General features: G+C 46.1%; 1 protein-coding gene across 1 annotated transcript in view; it reads left to right on the forward strand.

The window, feature by feature from the left end:
• Positions 1 to 19,187, forward strand: part of MCAM (melanoma cell adhesion molecule) — a 53,469-nt gene that overhangs the window by 14,961 nt on the left and 19,321 nt on the right. The window contains exons 2-5 of the mRNA XM_060268312.1: positions 12,890 to 13,020; positions 15,544 to 15,757; positions 17,168 to 17,238; positions 18,337 to 18,424. Of these exons, the coding sequence (XP_060124295.1) occupies positions 12,890 to 13,020; positions 15,544 to 15,757; positions 17,168 to 17,238; positions 18,337 to 18,424 (504 nt within the window). The remainder of the gene's footprint in view (positions 1 to 12,889; positions 13,021 to 15,543; positions 15,758 to 17,167; positions 17,239 to 18,336; positions 18,425 to 19,187) is intronic.

The raw sequence follows: 19,187 nt of genomic DNA on the forward strand, positions 1-19,187 counted from the left end.
CTCGGCGATGAAGGGGAACCTCTCCAGCATAGAGAATGCCATTTTTTCTCAGCTAAAGCCTGGGCTGTGTTTTTACAAACACCTAAATGCACACTAGTAAAAGCCATTTCATGAGCTTCTTTCACTGCAGGAGATGTTGAAGGCAAAAGGAGCAAGCTACAATTTTGTGTAGGTTTTTGCGAAAGCTTCCTGCCCAAGCTCTTCAAGATGGGAGATTTAATATATGCATTTTTAGCTCACCCTTCACTACGCTGTCCCAGGATGGGCTGTGGTCTAAACCACTGAGCCTCTTGGGCTTGGCGATCAGAAGGTTGGCCATTTGAATCCCCATGACGGAGTGAGGTCCCGTTGCTCTGTCCCAGCTGCTGCTCACCTAGCAGTTCAAAAGCACGCCAGTGCAAGTAGATAAATAGGTACCGCTGTGGCGGAGAGGTAAACGCCGTTTCCATCACAGTGTTCCGTTGCGCCAGAAGTGGTTTAGTCACGCTGGCCTCATGACCCAGAAAGCTGTCTGTGGACAAACGCTGGCTCCCTTGGCCTGAAAGCGAGATGAGCGCTGCAACCCCATAGTCACCTTTGACTGGACTTAACCGTCCAGGGGTCCTTTACCTTTTTTTTGGCATACATCTCAATACAGCAAGCAATGCATAAACCTCAGGTAAAGGTAAAGGGACCCCTGACCAATAGGTCCAGTCATGACCAACTCTGGGGTTGCAGCGCTCATCTCGCGTTACTTACTGGCCGAGGGAGCCGGCATACAGCTTCCAGGTCATGTGGCCAGCATGACAAAGCCGCTTCTGGAAAACCAGAGCAGCACACAGAAATGCCGTTTACCTTCCCGCTTGGAGCGGTACCTATTTATCTACTTGCACTTTGATATGCTTTCGAACTGCTACGTTGGCAGGAGCTGGGACTGAGCAATGGGAGCTCACCCCGTTGCAGGGATTCGAACCGCCGACCTTCTGAACCGCCGACCTTCTGATCAGCAAGCCCTAGGCGCCACCTCCTCCTGCATCCTGCACAGCGCCACCTCCTCCTGCATCCCTATAAACCTTACTAGACCATAAATCGAACCAAATCAATGGCAGTGAGAAAGAGCAACAGCACTGCAATGGAAGGGGTTTTCTGACCTCCTCCCTTTACCCAAAGCCTGTGCAGAATGGTGGGTCCTCTTGACCCCAGTGTTGAAACGTATACAGTGATGAGACCAGACGCAGCTCAAAAGGGAGGGCATTTCACAACTGGGAGGCTACTGCAGAGAAGTCCCTGTCAGAGCCTTTCCTGCAGATCTCAACACCTGAACATGGAAGGAGTCACTGCTTCAGAAATGTTGGGCTCCAAGTCACTTCGGGCTCTGTATATCAATGTAAGCACCTTCTAATCTAGAGGGTTTGAGGTTTTATTAAGTAGCATTTTAATCTCTTGTTTTCTTTTAGATTATAATCTGCACTTTGGGATAGAAATGTTGACTCAGTGAATAACCTAATACAGCATTTGGATTTTTTGTTTTTGAGTTGCCGGAATTTGAAGAATGCTAGCTTCAGAATAAAGCAGATCCCCCTTGGTTAAGAGTAGCCAATCTGCTCTCCAGATGCTGTTGGACTACAACTCCCATCAGCCCCATGATGATAGTTCAGCTGCATCTGGCAGGCACTACGTTGGCTACCCTCCATTGCCATAGATGTAGGAGTTGTGAGTTTATTAGCTAAAAGCAATTAAAATATGACCTGCCAATTTCTCATCTTCCCCTTCTGATGCTGCATCGTAATTCTGTGCTGTTTCCCCACCCTGCTCAGCCCCGCTGTGGCTTTATGCAATTACCTGCCAGTTAATGAGTATTTCCTGGGAATTTAAAAGTCTGGATGCTTGGACTTCGTGGAAGCAGAGATCTCTCTAATAGTGGGCTGTGCGGTTAATACTGGAAATGGATTCCATAAAGGCTTGGCTTGACTATTACACAAATCATTTTTTCTATACTCAGTTCCACTTTGGTGCTAACTCAGAGCCTGTACCAATTTGTACCCAAACCAGATCTGAAGATGCTGTTCAGTTGGCTCTGATCAGATTGAGCAATGAGTGGTCAGTACTGGCTAATTGGAGATGCTAGGGATTGAATATAGGGCCCTTCAGCATTCAAAGCATATGCCAATGACCTAGAACACCTCCAGTGGTCTACCTAAGCAGGCAGCACCTCAATATCTGGTTGTTAACCAGAAGGTTGGTGGTTTGAGCCCACACAAGGATGGCTGTGGGCAGGATTCCCGTATTGCAGGGGGTTGGGCTATATGACCCTTTGTGTCACTCCCAACTCTTAGATTCTATAATCTATGATCACTTTGATCAGGGTTGGGGAACCTGTGGCTCTCAAGATGTTAATGGACTACAGTTCCCATCAGGCCCAGCTAGCAAAGCCAGCGTTCGGGGGGTGATGGGAGTTGTAGTCCAGCAACACTTGAAAGGTCACCCCTTTCCTGAGGTAGAGTGTTGAATTGGCAACAGGGGGAGCCCTGGGCTGTGAGACCCCTGCTCAGCTCTACAGTTCATTGGGTGGATGTTGAGCTAACCACGCTCTCGCCCTACCTCGCAGGGGCATTGTGAGGAGGAAAGGGGAAGGACTCTGCACCCCACTCCGGGCTCCTTGGTGGACAGGGTGGGCATAAAAAATGAAATAAATGAAGTGGAGGTAGTTGAGAGTGCACAAAAGGGTGGATAAATGGCAAAAGGTGTAGCGAATTGTTTTGCCGTGGCAGCTGGGTTGGAAACCTAACTTCAGATAAGCCTTGCCAGAAATCCCCCAACTGTCTTCTCAGAGGGAGAGAGGGAAGGAAATTTCAGGAGAAGAAAGGACAGAGCTAAATAGACAAATGGAGTAATGCTAATTTTCTAATCTTATGTCTTCTTAAAGCTGCAGGATATAGCCATTGATATACCAGTGATATAGCCATTGATATACCAGTGATCTACCGCAGACGTCCAGTGATCTACCAGTAGATCATGATCTACCTGTTGGACATGCCTGCTATATGTCTATTAAGGATTAATCCTCTGCTCCCCCCAGAAGTGGAGTCTTCAGCATATAGTGTCTTTACTTCATTTACCTGTAGTGGGTGTATCTCTTTGTTTTAGATGCCCCCAAATGACCTTTTTGGGGGGGGGTTCATTTGAGCAGCTTTTATCTGACAGCACAGTTGGACAGGGCAGCCCCCCCCCACCAATTTGGGACCTGCATAGGTCCTTTGCTGCAGAATGGATCTTGGCTCGAAAACCTCAACAGCCCCCTCCTCTGCTCCCCCCACCCACTCCCTTCGTTCAGGCAGAACTCGGTGGGCGTTTGGAAACTGGAGACGTTTTTCGTGGAGAATCGGGTCTCTGTTTCCAGCCGGTCTCTTCTGTGTCCTTTGCCCCGGCTTGGAAAGTTCCCCAGGGCTCCTTGAGGCCTTCTGCGCCTTGAATAAAGCCATTGTGTTGGTGGGCTCCCACTCGCCTTCCCAAAAAGAGGGAGGGGAGAGGAGGGGTGGACCCCTCTGAACTCTTTCCTTGCGGGGCGGGGTTTGCCTAGTGAGCGAGTTCCCTGTGCAGAAGAAGAGCAAAGTTGGTTGGGGCCGTGATTCCTAAACAGAAATGCATGCAGGAGTGAAGAAACCTTTCCATCTGTCCTAACTGCTAGTGGGACCAAGCGCTCACTTTCGCCAACTGGCCAGCGCCCCCCCCTCCCTCACATCCACAACCCCCTCCTTTCCCTGAGACCATTGGCAGCAGTTGATCCGACGTGCCAGCCACGAGCCGGGTGCCAGCTTTCGGACAGCGGGCTAACAAAAGGCACGTTTTCTGACTTGTGCTGAGTGGTGCACGCTAGGCAATTCTTGGGCCATGAGCTCATGGCACCGGCAGGAAATGGTTGATGCCAAGGGCTGCGGAGGGGGGCAGTTGTAGATGGATGGGGAGGGCACATGGGTGGACTGGTATTCTGACATCAACCTTCGTGTGGCTTGACTTGGCTTTGCAGTTTCCTGCCCTCCAGGCAAGGGGGTAGCAAGGTCTAGAAATGGAGGCGGTTTTGCGATCCAGCATCTAGAGTCCTTCTGAGATGAAGATTTCTGCAAAGCTTGAAAGCTTTCCCATTCCTACCTTCACTTTTATCTCAGTTGCCCCAATAATAAAGAATCTCTTTTCTTTTTTCTTTTGCCTACTTTGGCTCTCTTCATAAATTCCATCCTTCTGACAGTCAGTTTAGTCAAAATGTTTCAGCTGTGTCACATTTTCCATCTATTTATCGACCACTGCAGTGCAGGCTATTTTAGGCTGATTTTTTTAAATATAATTCTTCCTTTCCTTTCCTTGATTCTCTTTCTGTGCTGGAGATGGGGCAGTCCAAATTTGGGATATTGGGATAAAGGGGTGCTGGGTGACGCACCAGCACCCAGCTCCCAAGAGTTCACCAAGAAGCAGCCCGCAAACCAGGCATCCCCAAACTTCAGCCCTCCAGATGTTTTGGACTACAATTCCCATCATCCCTGGCAACTGGTCCTGTTAGCTAGGGATCATGGGAGTTGTAGGCCAAAACATCTGGAGGGCCGCAGTTTGGGGGTGCCTGCCGTAAACCATGGATACGAGGACAGATTACCTTGCCAGTGGTGTGAACTGATTGCTTACCTTGCAATCTGCTCTTCTTTCCATTACACCATCTATTTTGTTTTTCCTCTCCCTCCAGAGTCCAGTCTCCCCCCCACCTGTCTGAAATTTTGGTTCCTCTTTTTTTTTTGCTGTAGATTTCTAGATCCCACAAAGATCAGTTCTTAGAAGTCTTGGGGAAGTCTGCCCAGTCTTATGACACCGGCTTCCTGCAAGCTTATGAGGGGGGCTTGACCTTGTTGTCTAGAAATATATTTGCTGTGATGGAGGTTATAATAGTCTTTAAGGCTAAATGTAGTGAATATTGATCACAATTTACAGTAACTGGGCTGCAAGAGAGAGAGAGAGAGAGAGAGAGAGAGAGAGAGAGATATTTTCCTATTTCCCTCCCTGATGGGAGAGCAGGGTTTTCCTGCCAGAGAGAGCTGGCTCCATCCTTCCTTGCCCACGGTTTCTACACCATTAAGGCTTCCTCTCTACAAGCTTATGCTCCAGTTTCCTTTGCGGCTCACTAATAGTTTCCTGCCTTTATTAATCATTTGCTTAATTGAGTTGGGGGTGGTTTACATCACCCTGACTCAATGGGATCACCCTGGGGTGGGGAACTAGATGCCAGAGGGGCCAAATGTGGCCCTCTGTGCGTCTCTCTATGACCCCCTCCCTAGGCCAGCCTTTCACCAGCCCTCCTTAGAGGTGTTTCTGCCTGCCTTGAATTCTGATAATTCTTTAATCTAAAGGCAGCCCTATATTGGGAGGTTTTTAACGCTTGATGGTTTTATTATGTTTCTAGATATGCTGTAAGCTTCCCAGAGTGTGCGGGGTATAAATTATTATTATTCTGGTTTGGATGCAGGCTAGGAAAGGGAGTGTGTAAAAGCTAGCCTACAGTAAAGGGGTAAAAATGATATCCATTGCTGCACCCAATTTTATGTCTCCATCGGTCTTGTCTGTTTGCTAAGCAAATGTCTATGTTTGCACACCACAAACCTGCGGCCAGTCTCCCCTGCAACTCCTTTGCTTAATAGTCTGTGTCTTTCACCTCTGGCGCCAAAGTCTTTTGTATTGATCCAAAAGTTCCTTGCTACCTTTTTTTTGGGGGGGGCTTCCTTCCCTTGTCTCTCTCCCCACCCCAAATCCCTGGTTCTAATTACCCTAGTGCAATTAGTAATTTAGGGTGAGCTCTACCAATCTGTCCTTCCGGGGATATTGTTCTCTAGCTGGGCATTATCTTCCATTCATACTTTTGGCTGAGTTCTAGATGGGCTGGATCCAATCTTGGGGGAAAGGGACATGTGTTCCTTGAGGGATACGGTCTCTGTGTAACTTTTCTTGGTCATTTGAAATGGATGCAGCGAGGGGAGCTTCTCCCACAGGTCTGGTTACTACTCTGTTTTATATACTGCAAATTGTTTTACCCTCTCTTCTGTTTTGCCTTCGCTCCCCGGCCCAACCATAGCATCAGATCGATTTGAACTCATTACTTCTCCCCTGGAGTCCAGCCAGAGGCTCCATTATCTGTGCTGAGCCGGGAATCAGCCCAACCACCAGCCCACCTGCAAGCTTCCGTCTGTTCCTCCCTGACTCCTTGGAGATGCTTTGAGGGTGCATAGAAGGGGCTGGGGGAAGAGGGGGCAGGTTGAGGAGAGAGTACCTGGATTGTCAACTCAGCATGTTTTCTTTCTCTCTTGCGCGGTTCAGTAATGATATCTAGTTTCTTTCAAGCCACTTAAGCGAGCCCACCCCTTTCCTCTATATTTCTCTCTGCCTTTTGTCAGAGAACTCCAAAGTCTTGTCATAAAGCATGTCAGGCCTTGTTTTGAAGGCTGGGTGCTTTCTAACGATGCATCCCTTCCACGTTGAAGCTCCAACCCCTCTCCACCCCTCCTTGCATCTCCTTCCATCGAAGACTGCAGCGCTTAAAACCATATTCCATTGTCCTTGGAGTGACTTAGTTCCTGCATCCAGGGCTGGGGACAACAAGTATGCAGCTAGGAAGGAAGGCAATCGGAAGGGATTGAGAGATGTGCTTAGGGTTCCTCTTTCCCAGCAGTGGGGAATCTTTTCCAGCCCGAGGGCCACATTCTGTTCTGGGGCAGCTTTCTGGGGGCCACATTCCAGTGGCGGGCATGTCCACGGGCAAAAGTGGGGTGGCTCAATTAATGTAAATGCGCAATATACTAGTTTCTACACACTAGAATATACTAGTTTCTACACACTAGAATATACTAGTTTCTACACACTTTGCGCAATATACTAGTTTCTACACACTCAAACCACCAGTCTTTAACCTCCAACCTGGCAAGGGAGAGGCATTATCACAGCTCAGTGACACATTCTGGCCAGGCAAGGAATGGTCAAGGAGGAAGTATCACCTGGAAAAAATCCTGAGGACCAAATACACTAATGATGTAGTGTAGATGTACACTAATAATGTTCTCTCTGCCATGCAGCCTGCACATTAGCTGGTAGAATTTTCATCTCCAGCTGGGCATGGACCCAGGTGTCAATGGTTCTCAACCACCAGCTAGTTAGTAAAAGGCTGGCTCTAGAACGTGACTCCGTGGCTGGCTTGGTGACACATCACATGACAGGGCAAATGCTCATCCACTGGGCTTATGGCCCATCTTCATAACTGGATTTTTATAAATGTCCCTGCCAATTGGATGGACGTTTTGCTGGTTCAGCAATAAAAACCAAATATGATAGATGGGACCAGGTGACCCATGTCCGCAGTTGTGTGTGACCTAAAAGATATGGAGAAATTTCATACAAAACCTTTGCCAACCTGGTGCCCTCCAGATGTTTGGGACTTCAGCTCTCACCAGCCTCAGCTAGCACAACTGTGCTGGTTGGCACCTCTCAGATGTTTTGAACTACAGATCCCAAAGGCACAAGGTTCCCAGTGGCTGTTATCGTAAACTAAAGAAACGAAAGAACCAAATTATAGGTGCTGCTTTCTCAGTCTGTGGAAGAGGAAGTTTAAGAAATGGTGAACGGCACGCGCAGTGAAAGGAGAAGTTTGAGTCCTGGCTGGTGTTAATGTAAAAATTGCTCAAGCTGTCAAAGAGGGGAGTTGAACAAACAAGTGGGCCCAGCAGTCTTGAAAGCTGCACAAGAGGGTTTTCATCTGTGACCCTTCCTCTACATTTAGAAAAAGCAATAAAAGTGTCCAGTGTTACTTTAAGAGGCAGAAGGAGCTCTATGTAGAGAACAAGCACCCTCCAACTCAAGGAGACGGTGCTATCCTGTTCCTATCATACTTGTAGGGTTTCCATGGGCATTTGGTTGGCCTCTGGGTATTTCCACCTCAGTATTTTTAGGTGGGATTAAATTGCACACTGGCAAATTCAGGTTACACAACAAAACCTCTCATTTAAAAAAGGATTTATTTATTTTTAAAAAGGATTTTTAGAGGTAAGGAAGGGACAGGAAGATGTGCTGGATCACATTTGCTTGACACAGTGTTGTCTAGCCTCCTAGCAAGCAGGTTGTAGTGAATGCTAAATAAACAGGTTGTCTGGAAGTGACTTGTGGGAAGAGGATTTGGGAGCCAGGCTCCCAAATGTTCTTAAATTAGCTATGGCTGAGCTTCATAGAACTGTGGTCTCTTAATGGCCACTGATCTTGAGTGACCAATCAGATGTCCATCATGGGTTTCCTTTTCCCTTTTTTATTGTTTATTTCTTGCTCGCAAGTGCAGAATAGGTGTCCCTTTTTCTTTCTGTTGCCTTGTGAGGGGGTATTCCAAGCTATGGGCAGGATGTGGGCTTTTGTGGCAGTCTGTCCCCTGCAACCCATGATACGGGCATTGAACCCCAGCCCCTGACATAGCAAGGCGCCATTTTTGAAGAACCGCTCTCTACTTCTCTTGTGTGGTTGGTGGCTGTGTGTGTTACTTCTGCGGCGAAGCCTTTCCCTGCTGGTTGTCAGAATTAAATTTCCGACTGCCATACTTGTGGGTCCTTGATTCAGAATTATTATGTTGACAAAAAAAGGTGCATGTGATTAACTCTTGTTAAGATGAGGCTATAGGAATTTGGGAAGATAATCAAGTTGAGAAAGCTGAGGTGGTCACTGAAGGCAATGGTGATCTCCAACCTTCCCACTTAGGGGTTCAGGTCTTCTCAGAGGAATCTTGCTGTCATATCCTGTTTCTGGCCTCTGGGGGAAAAACACCTCTTTCCCTGCAGACCATCCTGGGCATTAGAATCAGCTGAGGGGGCCCTATTGGTAGTTCAACCACCCTCAGAGGTTTGGAGATCGTGGTGGAAGCCTGGGAGAAAGTCTCCTCTGTGGCAGACCCTAGGCTGTGTAATTCCCTCCCGAAAGAGGTCCATCTGACATCTTCAACATATAGTTTAAATCAGGGGTCCCCAGACTAAGGCCCGGGGGCCGGATGCGGCCCAATCACCTTCTAAATCCAGCCCGCGGACGGTCCGGGAATCAGCATGTTTTTAAATGAGTAGAATGTGCCCTTTTATTCAAAATGCATCTCTGGGTTATTTGTGGGGCCTGCCTGGTGTTTTTACATGAGTAGAATGTGTCCTTTTATTTAAAATGCATCTCTGGGTTATTTGTGGGGCATAGGAATTCGTTCACCCCCCCAAAAAAAAATATAGTCAGGCCCCCTACAAGGTCTGAGGGACAGTGGACCGGCCCCCTGCTGAAAAAGTTTGCTGACCCCTGGTTTAAATTCAGTGTTGCAGGTGCACCTCTTTACCCTTGACCTTCACATCTAACGGACGTGTTTTAGGACCCACCCTGCTATTGTGACTGTAATTTGTTTTAAACTGTTCTTAAAGCTGCTTTTTAACATTGCTGTAAGATGCCCTGGGACCTGGTGGTGGGTAGGTCTCTTGCTGTTTGTGGAAGCAGTGTCTCAGTAGCACATGGAAACAACACCGGCATCTCTCCCTCCCTCTCCAAATCTGCTTTGTCCAGATAAAGCAAAGAACACCAGCAGAAGTAATTTGGGATTTCCTTGTAGGATGGAGTCGGGAAGGGGGTGGGGTCGGGGTGGTCCTCTAATCCCACCAGCTAATTGCACACGTAATGCCATATATATACACTTCCAAGCCTTTTCTGTTTGTCTGTTGTCTGGATGAATCAAATCCCAGCAGATGTTCAACAAAAGGGCTATATCCCCCCAGACGGGTCCAGCATCCTGCTTGGGGGATCTGTGATGTCATCGTGGAACAAATGGGAGGTGTGGAATGGGCGGGCAGGATATGGCTGGTGGTGAGGAGGAAGAAGGGAAGAGGGTAATTGGAGCAGCCTGGCAGGTCTGCCCACAGCTGGGGTTGAATAGGAACCTACTTGTGTAGGGGCCTAATCTCCGGATCCTCCACCTGTTCTCTTGCAAACAGCATCTGGAAAGTCACTTTAGTGGGTGCAGCCAATTTCCCCTTCTTGGGCTTGATAGAAACAGCAGCCTCTGTGTGTGCATCTTGGAGGAAACACAGCTGCTGTTTCCCCTGCCCTTCCAAATTTTAAAAATAAGAATAAAAGCCCCGGGCCAAGATAGATTTGGCAAAAGGCCAATTATGTGACTCACAGAAAGGATTCCTACCATTCACCTGTGGATTTTTGATAAATTTTATGTCTACTTCTTTTTCAAGTTTGATCTTATCGGCATTTTATTATGAATATTTTATATTGTTCTTTGTAAACTGCTTAAATTTTTTTCTGATTAAGGGGTATATGCATCTTGATGGGAAAATAAATAAATGCACCAGCCTCTAGGAAATAGAACAAGGGAGAATATACTTTTTTTTTAAAAAAATGGGGCAATTAGTCTTTAGTATAAAATAGGGGAAGCAGTTGTGGGTTTTTGGTTTTTTTTTAGTGTAATACAGAATTCCTCACATGGGGATGGTTTGAGGGTGGGGTGGGATACAGGATGTGTGGCTGAGTTAGCTAGTCTTGCTGGCTTCTTGCATAAGGTGAAATCCTCTTCCAACTGAAGAGAGCCACTATCATGAACTGGGAAACATTCATAAAGTGTACTCTGCACATGCTCTGAGGTACTTTGCCCATAGGATGGTGATGATTATACACTCACTCTTTTTTCCCTTTCCACACTGGCAGCTCTTTGATGCACAAGGGGTACATTTGTAAGCTGGTTTTATACCCATTTTAACTGTCATGGCTTCCCTCAAAGAATCCCGAGGCTTTCCGTGTAGCCAAGGTGCTGAATATTTGGCAAAGGATCCAGAATAGTTTCCTAGAGAGGGAGAAATGACTATTGAACCAATTTAAAGACTTTGGGGGGTAAATATGGAATGACCTCTCCAGGAGTCTCCATGGGAGAGGCCTTCAGAGACCAGCCATCCTCCCTGTTGCCAAGCAACCAGTACAGTCAATGGGAAATTTACATAAACTTATTGATACTGGGAGGGGGACTGTGGGGGATTCTTTTCTCATTTGTTTTAGTGATGTGAAAATGCCTCTTTAAAGACTATGCTTGCTACCTGTTTTTTTTTAAAGCACTTGTATTTTTTATAAAAATTTTTTAATCCTGTCTGTTTGCGGTTAATCTTTTTTTTTAAAAAATTAATGATATAATCCAGAACTGTGAGTGCTGTGGACCCCCAAATATTGGTGGACTTCAATTATCTCTCACCATTGGACATACTCCTTAGCAGGCATGCCCAAACTGCGGCCCTCCAGATGTTTTGGCCTACAACTCCCATGATTCCTAGCTAGCAGGACCAGTGGTCAGGGAAGATGGGAATTGTAGTCCAAAACATCTGGAGGGCCGAAGTTTGGGGGTACCTGCTCCTTAGGGTCCTATCTGCATTATACATTTAAAATGGTAAGGTACCACTTCAAACAGTCACAACTTTCACACAAGGATATTGGGAATTGTAGTGCGTAGCTCTGAGAGTTGTCAGGGAACTGCTATTCCTCTCAGAGAGCTACAATTCCCAGAATTCATTGGGAAGATGGATTGACTGTTAAATCACTCTAGAAACTATAGCTGTGTGATGGGAAAAAGGGATTGCCTAACAACTCTCAGCAGCCTTAACAGGATTCTTTGAGGGAAGACATGACTGTTTAAAGTGGTACGATGTCGCTTTAAATATATATTGTAGCCAGGACCTAGGACTGATGGGATTTGGAGTTCAACCACAACTGCAGGACTACAGCATCTCCACCCCTGGATTAATGGGTGTGAACTGTGGTAAAAATATGATAACATATCATGGGGGAAAGAACAATTTCTCCTTTGCTTTTAAGTGGGTGTGGTACAGATGTGAAATATTGCAGGGTATGTGAGTTGTACTCTCTTTTTGGGTGGGTGGGATGCTAGTGCCAATTTATTATATGGTTAGTATTCAGACAATTAACGGTATGGATTTTAATTGTACAGATATTCAGTTCATGAAGTGGTTAGATTTGATGTGTGAGAAAAGAAGTCAACCGTTCTAAATATAAAAGCCATCTGCGCAGGTGTCACACCTGGTGTCTCAGAAGGGTTAGTCCCTTTTATGTCCCAGGAGGCAAGGCTTCTAAGATGAACCTGTGGGGTCTCCCCCCCCCTTTTGTTGCAAAAAGGCTCTGAAATGGGCAGTCAAAATGATTAAGAGGGTGGGTGCTTCTGAATACCAGTTGCTGGGAACCCCAGAGGGGGAGAATGCTGTTACACTCATGTCCTGCTTCTAGCAGCCAGAAGTATTTCTTCTAAATACTTGTATTTTATTTATTTTTTTAAAAAAAATGTTTCTCAGAAACGTAACCATTTAACCAACTAGATGTTTGCAGCCGCTGATGCTTAACATTGGGTGAAGAGCTTGCAAGGAAGGGAGACTAAAATAATCTGTGGAACAAGTTAGTCTTGCAAATATTATGGGCTTTTGCCTGCTAGGAAATTCACAGCATGGGCATTGCATTCCTTCTTTCACTCGTTGGAGGTCCAAGAAAAGAATACAGTGGACCCTCTGGATACGAACTTAATTCGTTCCGGGGGTCTGTTTGCACCCCGAAAATAACGTAAATAGAGGCATGCTTCTGTGCACGCACGTGGTGCAATTGAGCATGCGCGTGTGGCGAAAACCAGAAGTATACATTTCTTGGTTTGCTGTGGCCATAACCCAAAGATTCCGTCTCCAGAGGGATACGTAAGTAGAGGTACGACTATATTTTCCCAGAGAGGGTTGGAAAGGGAGGACAAAGCTTGCTCTCCCTAGAAAGCAGCTGAGGTGTTGCCTGGAGTTCTTACCTCAATGTTTCAACCCCCCTTCCTTCTTTCTCTCAGGAGGAGCGGAGAGCAATGTGGCAGTCTATATGCCGGATTTGGTGGAGGCAAAGCTTGGGGATACAGCCATTATCAAATGTGAGTTCGCCCTCCCAGAGAATGGCAGCTACGTTTACGTCAACTGGTACTCGGTGAGTCAAAAGAGGGTTTGGGGGAGGTTGCTTTGGGGAGAGGGTTGGGAATTAAGAAACACCATAGTCTTAACTTGTGAAGGCAAGAAGTGCATAGCAGGACATGTTCTCTACCCTTGTTCCCAACTTTCCTATGTGTATGGGCTCCTCTCCCGACCTTCTCGTGATGAGTGTGGAAGGTTGAAGAAGGCTTCTAAGTGTATTCTGCTTAGAACCATCCTCGCAGTCTGGAACTCTGCACTATCAGGGTTCAGAATTATGAGGAGGCTTTCATTCAGCTGAACATGCATACAAAAGCCCCTTTTGATGCAATATGTTAAGGTGGGGGATAGGGCAGGTGTTGGACCCAGCATGTATTGGGGACATTGAGATGTGGTGCCGGTGCATGGGCACCTAGTTCCTTACATATCTTTTTCTTCAGTATTTTAAACTGAACGCCTAAAGAGGACTTGCGTCCTTGTGCTTTCATTGGGCTCAACCAGAGTTGAAAGTGAATGGAAACTTTGAGTGATGCAGAGCTATTTGTCACACTGGAGGAACATTCTGAATCATGGAATCATAGGATTATAGAATTTGAAAGGGATCACGAGGGTCATCTTGTCCCAACCCCCTGCAAGGCTTGAACCCACAATCTGCAATTAGCCCCTTCACATTCCATTGTGCTTGCCCACTTTGTTCAAAGCATGATCTTGTGGGTTAATCATATTCCCCTCTCCCCTTTTAAATCCCACTTTTCAGCAACCCTTTGTTGTGTCTCACTGAAATCTCTCATTCTCTGCTTGCACCAGGTTCCCCTCAACCCCCGTCTGCACTACCCTTGTATTAGTTCTTACCTCTCCTGACAACCCTATGTCTCTAGCCATAATTCCTTTGGGCTGGGGGCTTTACTGTGTTAAGCTGAATGTGGGAAGACTCAGGATAGACAAAAGGAAGTACTTGACACTGCACATAATTAAACTATGGAATTTGCTGTGACAGGATGTAGTGATAGCTGCCAACTTGGGCAGTTTTAAAAGGGGATTAGAAAATTCACAGAGGACAAGAATATCATCACTCCTAAATCAGAGACAGATTGCTCTTTGACTACCACTTGCTGGTGAACACAAAAGGGAATAAACTGTTGCAATCATATCTTCCTTGTGGGCTTCCCATAAACATCTGGTTGGCCACAGGGGGAACAGAATGCTGGACTAGGTGGGCCTTTGCTCTGATCCAGCAGGACTGAGTTCTTATAGGCTTTCCCACACTGCCATCGTGTGGCAAATCACCCACTGGGCAGTCCCTCTAGGAGGAAAAAGCTCCTCCACCATGACCTAACCCTGTTTCAAAGAAACTTCAGTAAAACAAATTTGGGGTTTATTTGAATGAAGGCATTCTATAACTGTAGGCACCTGGCAACATCTCTTTCTAACACTTTAACATTTTAAATACTGGTGAATTTTTAAGTAAACTTTCATAATTGGCTATATTTGCACCACTTGTGTGTTGCATTTATTAAAACTCTTTAACTGAATGCAATGCACAAAACAACCATGTTGAAGATACAATAATAGTAAAAGCCTATGAATGCCTGCATAGAAGTAAGTCCTGCTCAATGGGACTTAGTCCCATAGGATTGTGGCCTTAAAAATTCCAGGGTTTTTTAAAAATAGGGGCAGCTGTAAAGCACATCCTAATGAAGTTGTGCAATGGAGTGTTGGCAGCTAAAATCGAAAGTGATTTATTGTGAGTTTCTTTTCTTTTTAAATAGATGGTACTTTTTACTCTTCAGTATATCTCTTTTGTTCTTTCTTTCTTATTTATTATTTCATGAAGTTTATGTATCACTTGATTGTAAGAAAACCAAAGTGGTTTACAAAAATATAAAAACATTACAATTCTCAGTAAAAGTACAGTTAAAGGCACTTAAAAATATTCAGAATGTCCCTTCTGAACATCAGTGCAACAGAGAGACTATGCAGACATTCAGGAAATCGAGATCGGGGGGGGGGCTGTTTGTGGCAGGAGCAATCTATGCACTATGCTTATTGGTTGGACTCTTGTGACATCAGAAACAAACACACACTTCCTGGTCCATTCATAAATGGGCTGAATGATCTTTTAAACGTGTAAGCACAGGCAGCTTGTTTAAACAGCAGCAATGGTAGAAGTTGAGCTTCGTTCATAGAAGAGGGCCAAAACTGGGGGAAATGCTTCAAACTCCTCCTGCGTGTTACCCACCTTCCATGCTTCTCCCAGCTATTTGCAAACTTGGATGTCCCTGTGCTCCTGAACAGCACCTAGACTTCTTTTACTGTCGGAAGTCAGGACTCTTAAGCCTTCCTGGCCTTCTCCACCCATGGACAGCTGTCAAGTCCTGTTGCCGCAGGTGCTTCTCTCTCTTCAAACACTCATCCTCTCTTTACTTGGCGTTGGCCACTGGCAGTAGGGCATGCATGACCTTGGATGGGAGGGGTGGGGCTTGCCCTCTATTTGTACTGGGGCATTGTAGTGCATGCTATCTCTCTCTCCCTGATGTTTTAGATGGAGAAGGGCAAAATGGAAAGGAAGAAGATCATCTACATGGTCCAGGGCAAAGAACACCAAGATGAGCCTCTCAATGACCGGTTAAGCATCACACCTGATTTCTTCCTCAAGATTAGCAAGGTGGTCCTGCAGGATGCCAAGAATTACGTGTGCCAGGTGGGGTTTGGCATGCACGGCGTCGCTGAGAACCGGAGTGAACTGCGCGTCTCCAGTGAGTGGTACTGGGGGGCCCTTATCCTACAACAGGTGCAATACAGTGTTTTTGCAATCCAGACCTTCCTCGGATTGCATACCTTGCTGGATTGCAGGTGGGGCATGTGCTTAACTGTCCACAGGCAACCACACAGCACCCCCTTCATCCCAACTAGATTTGTTGTTAGTCACTGGGAGGCACATCCTGTGGTTGCTTCGCTGCTGTGGTCCCCTGAACCTCACAGAATGGCTGTGTGCCTGATGCTTAGTTGCACCAAGCTTTTCTTCTTCTTTTTTAATGCCCCCTCTGCCCCTGTTATCATGACACTTTCTCTACACTCTTGGCACTTGTTAGTGCCACAGTTGTGGGTTGGTTTGACATTTGTATCCTACCTTCCTTCCATGAGGGAACCCAAGGTATGGTGTACATTTGGTTCCCACATACTGATCAGACTCGGGTCTCCTTACATTTAGAAAGGTGGCTGCTTCAAGCGGCTTCAGAACACACCCTGGGACCCAAACTTTGTTCTTCTGCAGGTTGGTGGCAGCCTTTTGCACTGGGGAGGCTGGGTTTTAACCCACTTGCACTAATATTTATAGAGGTCAGCCTTGTAAATAAGCCCACAAAAGTTGCTAGTCTGTAATTATTGTTTATTTCATGGTGACCATGGAGGAGGGGAAACACCCTTCCTTTGTACCTAGCATGGAAATGCAGGCCTTAAGCCAGGCTAGTAAAATAATTGCCTTTTGCAAGCCGCCTAGCGGAGGAGGAACACAGTGAGCCATCTCTCCTTCCCCCGGACCAGTATGGAAACTGGGTGGGCTAGCAGAAGAGGGACAAACAACCCATCTCTCCTCTACCTCTTGAGTTACTAAATGCAAGGCTCGAGATTCAGCCTTCCATGCACATGACACTGCCAAGAAGAGGGGAACAGGACCCAATGAGTTTACATCTCAGTCCAACACTGGGGCAGGGGAGGAAGGAGTGACCAGAGGATGAATATATGGTTATTTCAGTTAACACACCTAAGCTTGGTTATGGTAGAATATGGGGTCCATCAAGGTTGGTTTTGAGGAGAGATTTGAAGGAAGTAAGAGAGGTGGACTCATGCAGGTTGTATTGGAGTCTGTTCCAGGCTTATGGTCAAGAAGGGAAAGTGAAGCCTTTTGAAGAGGGAAAATACCTTTGAATGGTGGTGTAGCCAAGGGAACGAAGGTAATTGATGGGGGTAAGTTAGGATATGACAGCAGAGAGTTGATGGGCACTGAAGGTAAGGAGGCTTGTTGTGTGCTGCTTCACTCATTTTTTTTGCCCATGGGGCTTATTGCACAGTAAGAGGACATACATGCCCAGCACAGTCTAGGCTGTGGTTGTTTTATTCCCTTCTGCCTCACCACTTAGCCCCGCCTGGGTGCTTTCTTCTTTTAGAAGCTCCAGAAAAACCTGAGATTCAGAGGACTAATCGTGGCATCAGCACAGGAGACCCTCATTTGAGTGAGGTAAGAACTGTGCCGTGTTTAGTGCACCTGCAATTATTATTATTATTATTATTATTATTATTATTATTATTATTATTATTAATTACCAGTCCTTTACCAAAAGGTCCCAAATTAATATAAAACATTAAAAACAGTTTCAAACTTGCAAGTAGGGAGGGAGATGGTCTTTCACCTATTTGGGTCCTGAGTTGTTTAAAGCTTTATATGTGAGTACTTTGAATTGGGCCTGGAAACAACCTGGCAATTGCGCTTCACAAAGTTGGATTTGGTATCTGCCACAGAATTCTCCATCCCTGGCCTTCTCTGCTTATTAATGGTTGTTGTTGTTTTTAAAATACACTTTGCAGGTTTGTAGTTATTTTGGTCCAGCGGGCAAGTTTGTAAATGTTGAGATGTCTCCAAAACTATATGGGTTCTGAGTAGGATTACCAGTGGTCAGTAAAGGTTTTGGGTTTCTTTGCTGTTGTTTGGGCACAATGTAGACAGCCTTGGCTATGAGGGGGTCTGCAGACAATAGAAGTACTCCTTGAATTACACTCAAACCAGGCTAAACATAGAGGCAAATCCTAGCCCTTTTGTCTCATTTAGCAGTATTCCAGTAAGAATGGAAAGGGAGGGGAGTGGCAGTGCACTGAGACTCCACACACTGACCACCTAAAGCTCAGGCCAGAGTTCCCTTCGCCTGAGAGTTTGTATGTCCAAGTTTTTCTTTCCAGCCAGGAGGGCCAAAAGCCATACATTCTCAAATTTGACTATTGCTAGCAGTAAGGGGGGTGTTGCAGTAAAGACTACTTTTTTTTGCTGAAGCAGCAAGAAGGTAATTTTAGCACCAAAAAATCATTAGGAGTGCAACATGAATTGGTACACAGTGGGGCGTTAGAGACTTTGCACAGCCCACAGCTATCAAGATAAAGGAGACTATGAGCCAGCTGCCCAGCCTTGATTTATGGAAGTGATGTTTTGTTGCACCAGCAGGAAGCCTTTTTATGTAATCTGGTCTGGTTCTGGAATGGAACAAGATAAATCAGTCTGGGATTTGAACCCGTGGACTGTTAAGCTCTGAAGAGTATGGAGTGTTTGAGTCTGTCTGTCTTTCAGATTGCAACCTGCACCAGCCGCAATGGCTATCCAACACCAACCCTCACATGGTACAAGAATGAAGTCCCTCTGAAGTTGGATGGGAATGGTGAGTCATTAGCAGGTGAAGCTAAATCTATTAAAGCAGACTCGGAGGCATAGAAAAGCCAGGTACAGTCCAGAAGCTATTACAAGGCAAAGGGTTAGTAGGAATTAAGCCCGGTCTAGGCACAAGGGCCAGGGTTCACAAGTCCAAGATCCATATTAAGAATTCCAGGGTTGCACAAGAGCTGTGATGTTGTTCTATCAAGTTTCCTTGCCTACCCAGCATGCTTTTAAGCAGAGGCAAAGATGACCAGCTACTCCTCACAAGAAGCCCTGTTCTATGGGGGCTCCAAGCTGCTGCCTTTGGAGGGACGTGCCTCCTCTTTTTTTTCTTGAGTTGCCATTTTCATCTTCTTGCTCCAGTGCCTGCAGTTCCTAGTCTGAATCAGAGTCCTTCAAGGGAATTGTGACAATAGGCCATGGTGCCCCAAAAGGCAGAGTCTTGGCTACAGAACAGTATGAATAATGATGGGTGAATAGTACAAGTTGGGGTAGCTCAGCAGGGGAAGGAAGGGTCCTTGGCAGCTCCCTCCATCCTCAGCCTCTGGAGGAAATGACTTAATTATCCTTAAATATATTGGGCGGACTGTAATCGTAAGCTGCCATAGGAGTTGATCTTGCCTGTAAAGTGGGTTATAATATGTTAAATGGTACAATATGGGGCATCAAAGCTCGTGGGAAAAGCAAAACATCAGGGCCACAGATTTGTGAATCGTTAGCACATGCCAGTATTTTGAGTTTGCAGTAAGGGTTATCTTAACTGGAGA

The sequence above is a fragment of the Zootoca vivipara genome, chromosome 15 (genome assembly GCF_963506605.1).
Source record: "Zootoca vivipara chromosome 15, rZooViv1.1, whole genome shotgun sequence".
NCBI lineage: Eukaryota > Metazoa > Chordata > Lepidosauria > Squamata > Lacertidae > Zootoca > Zootoca vivipara.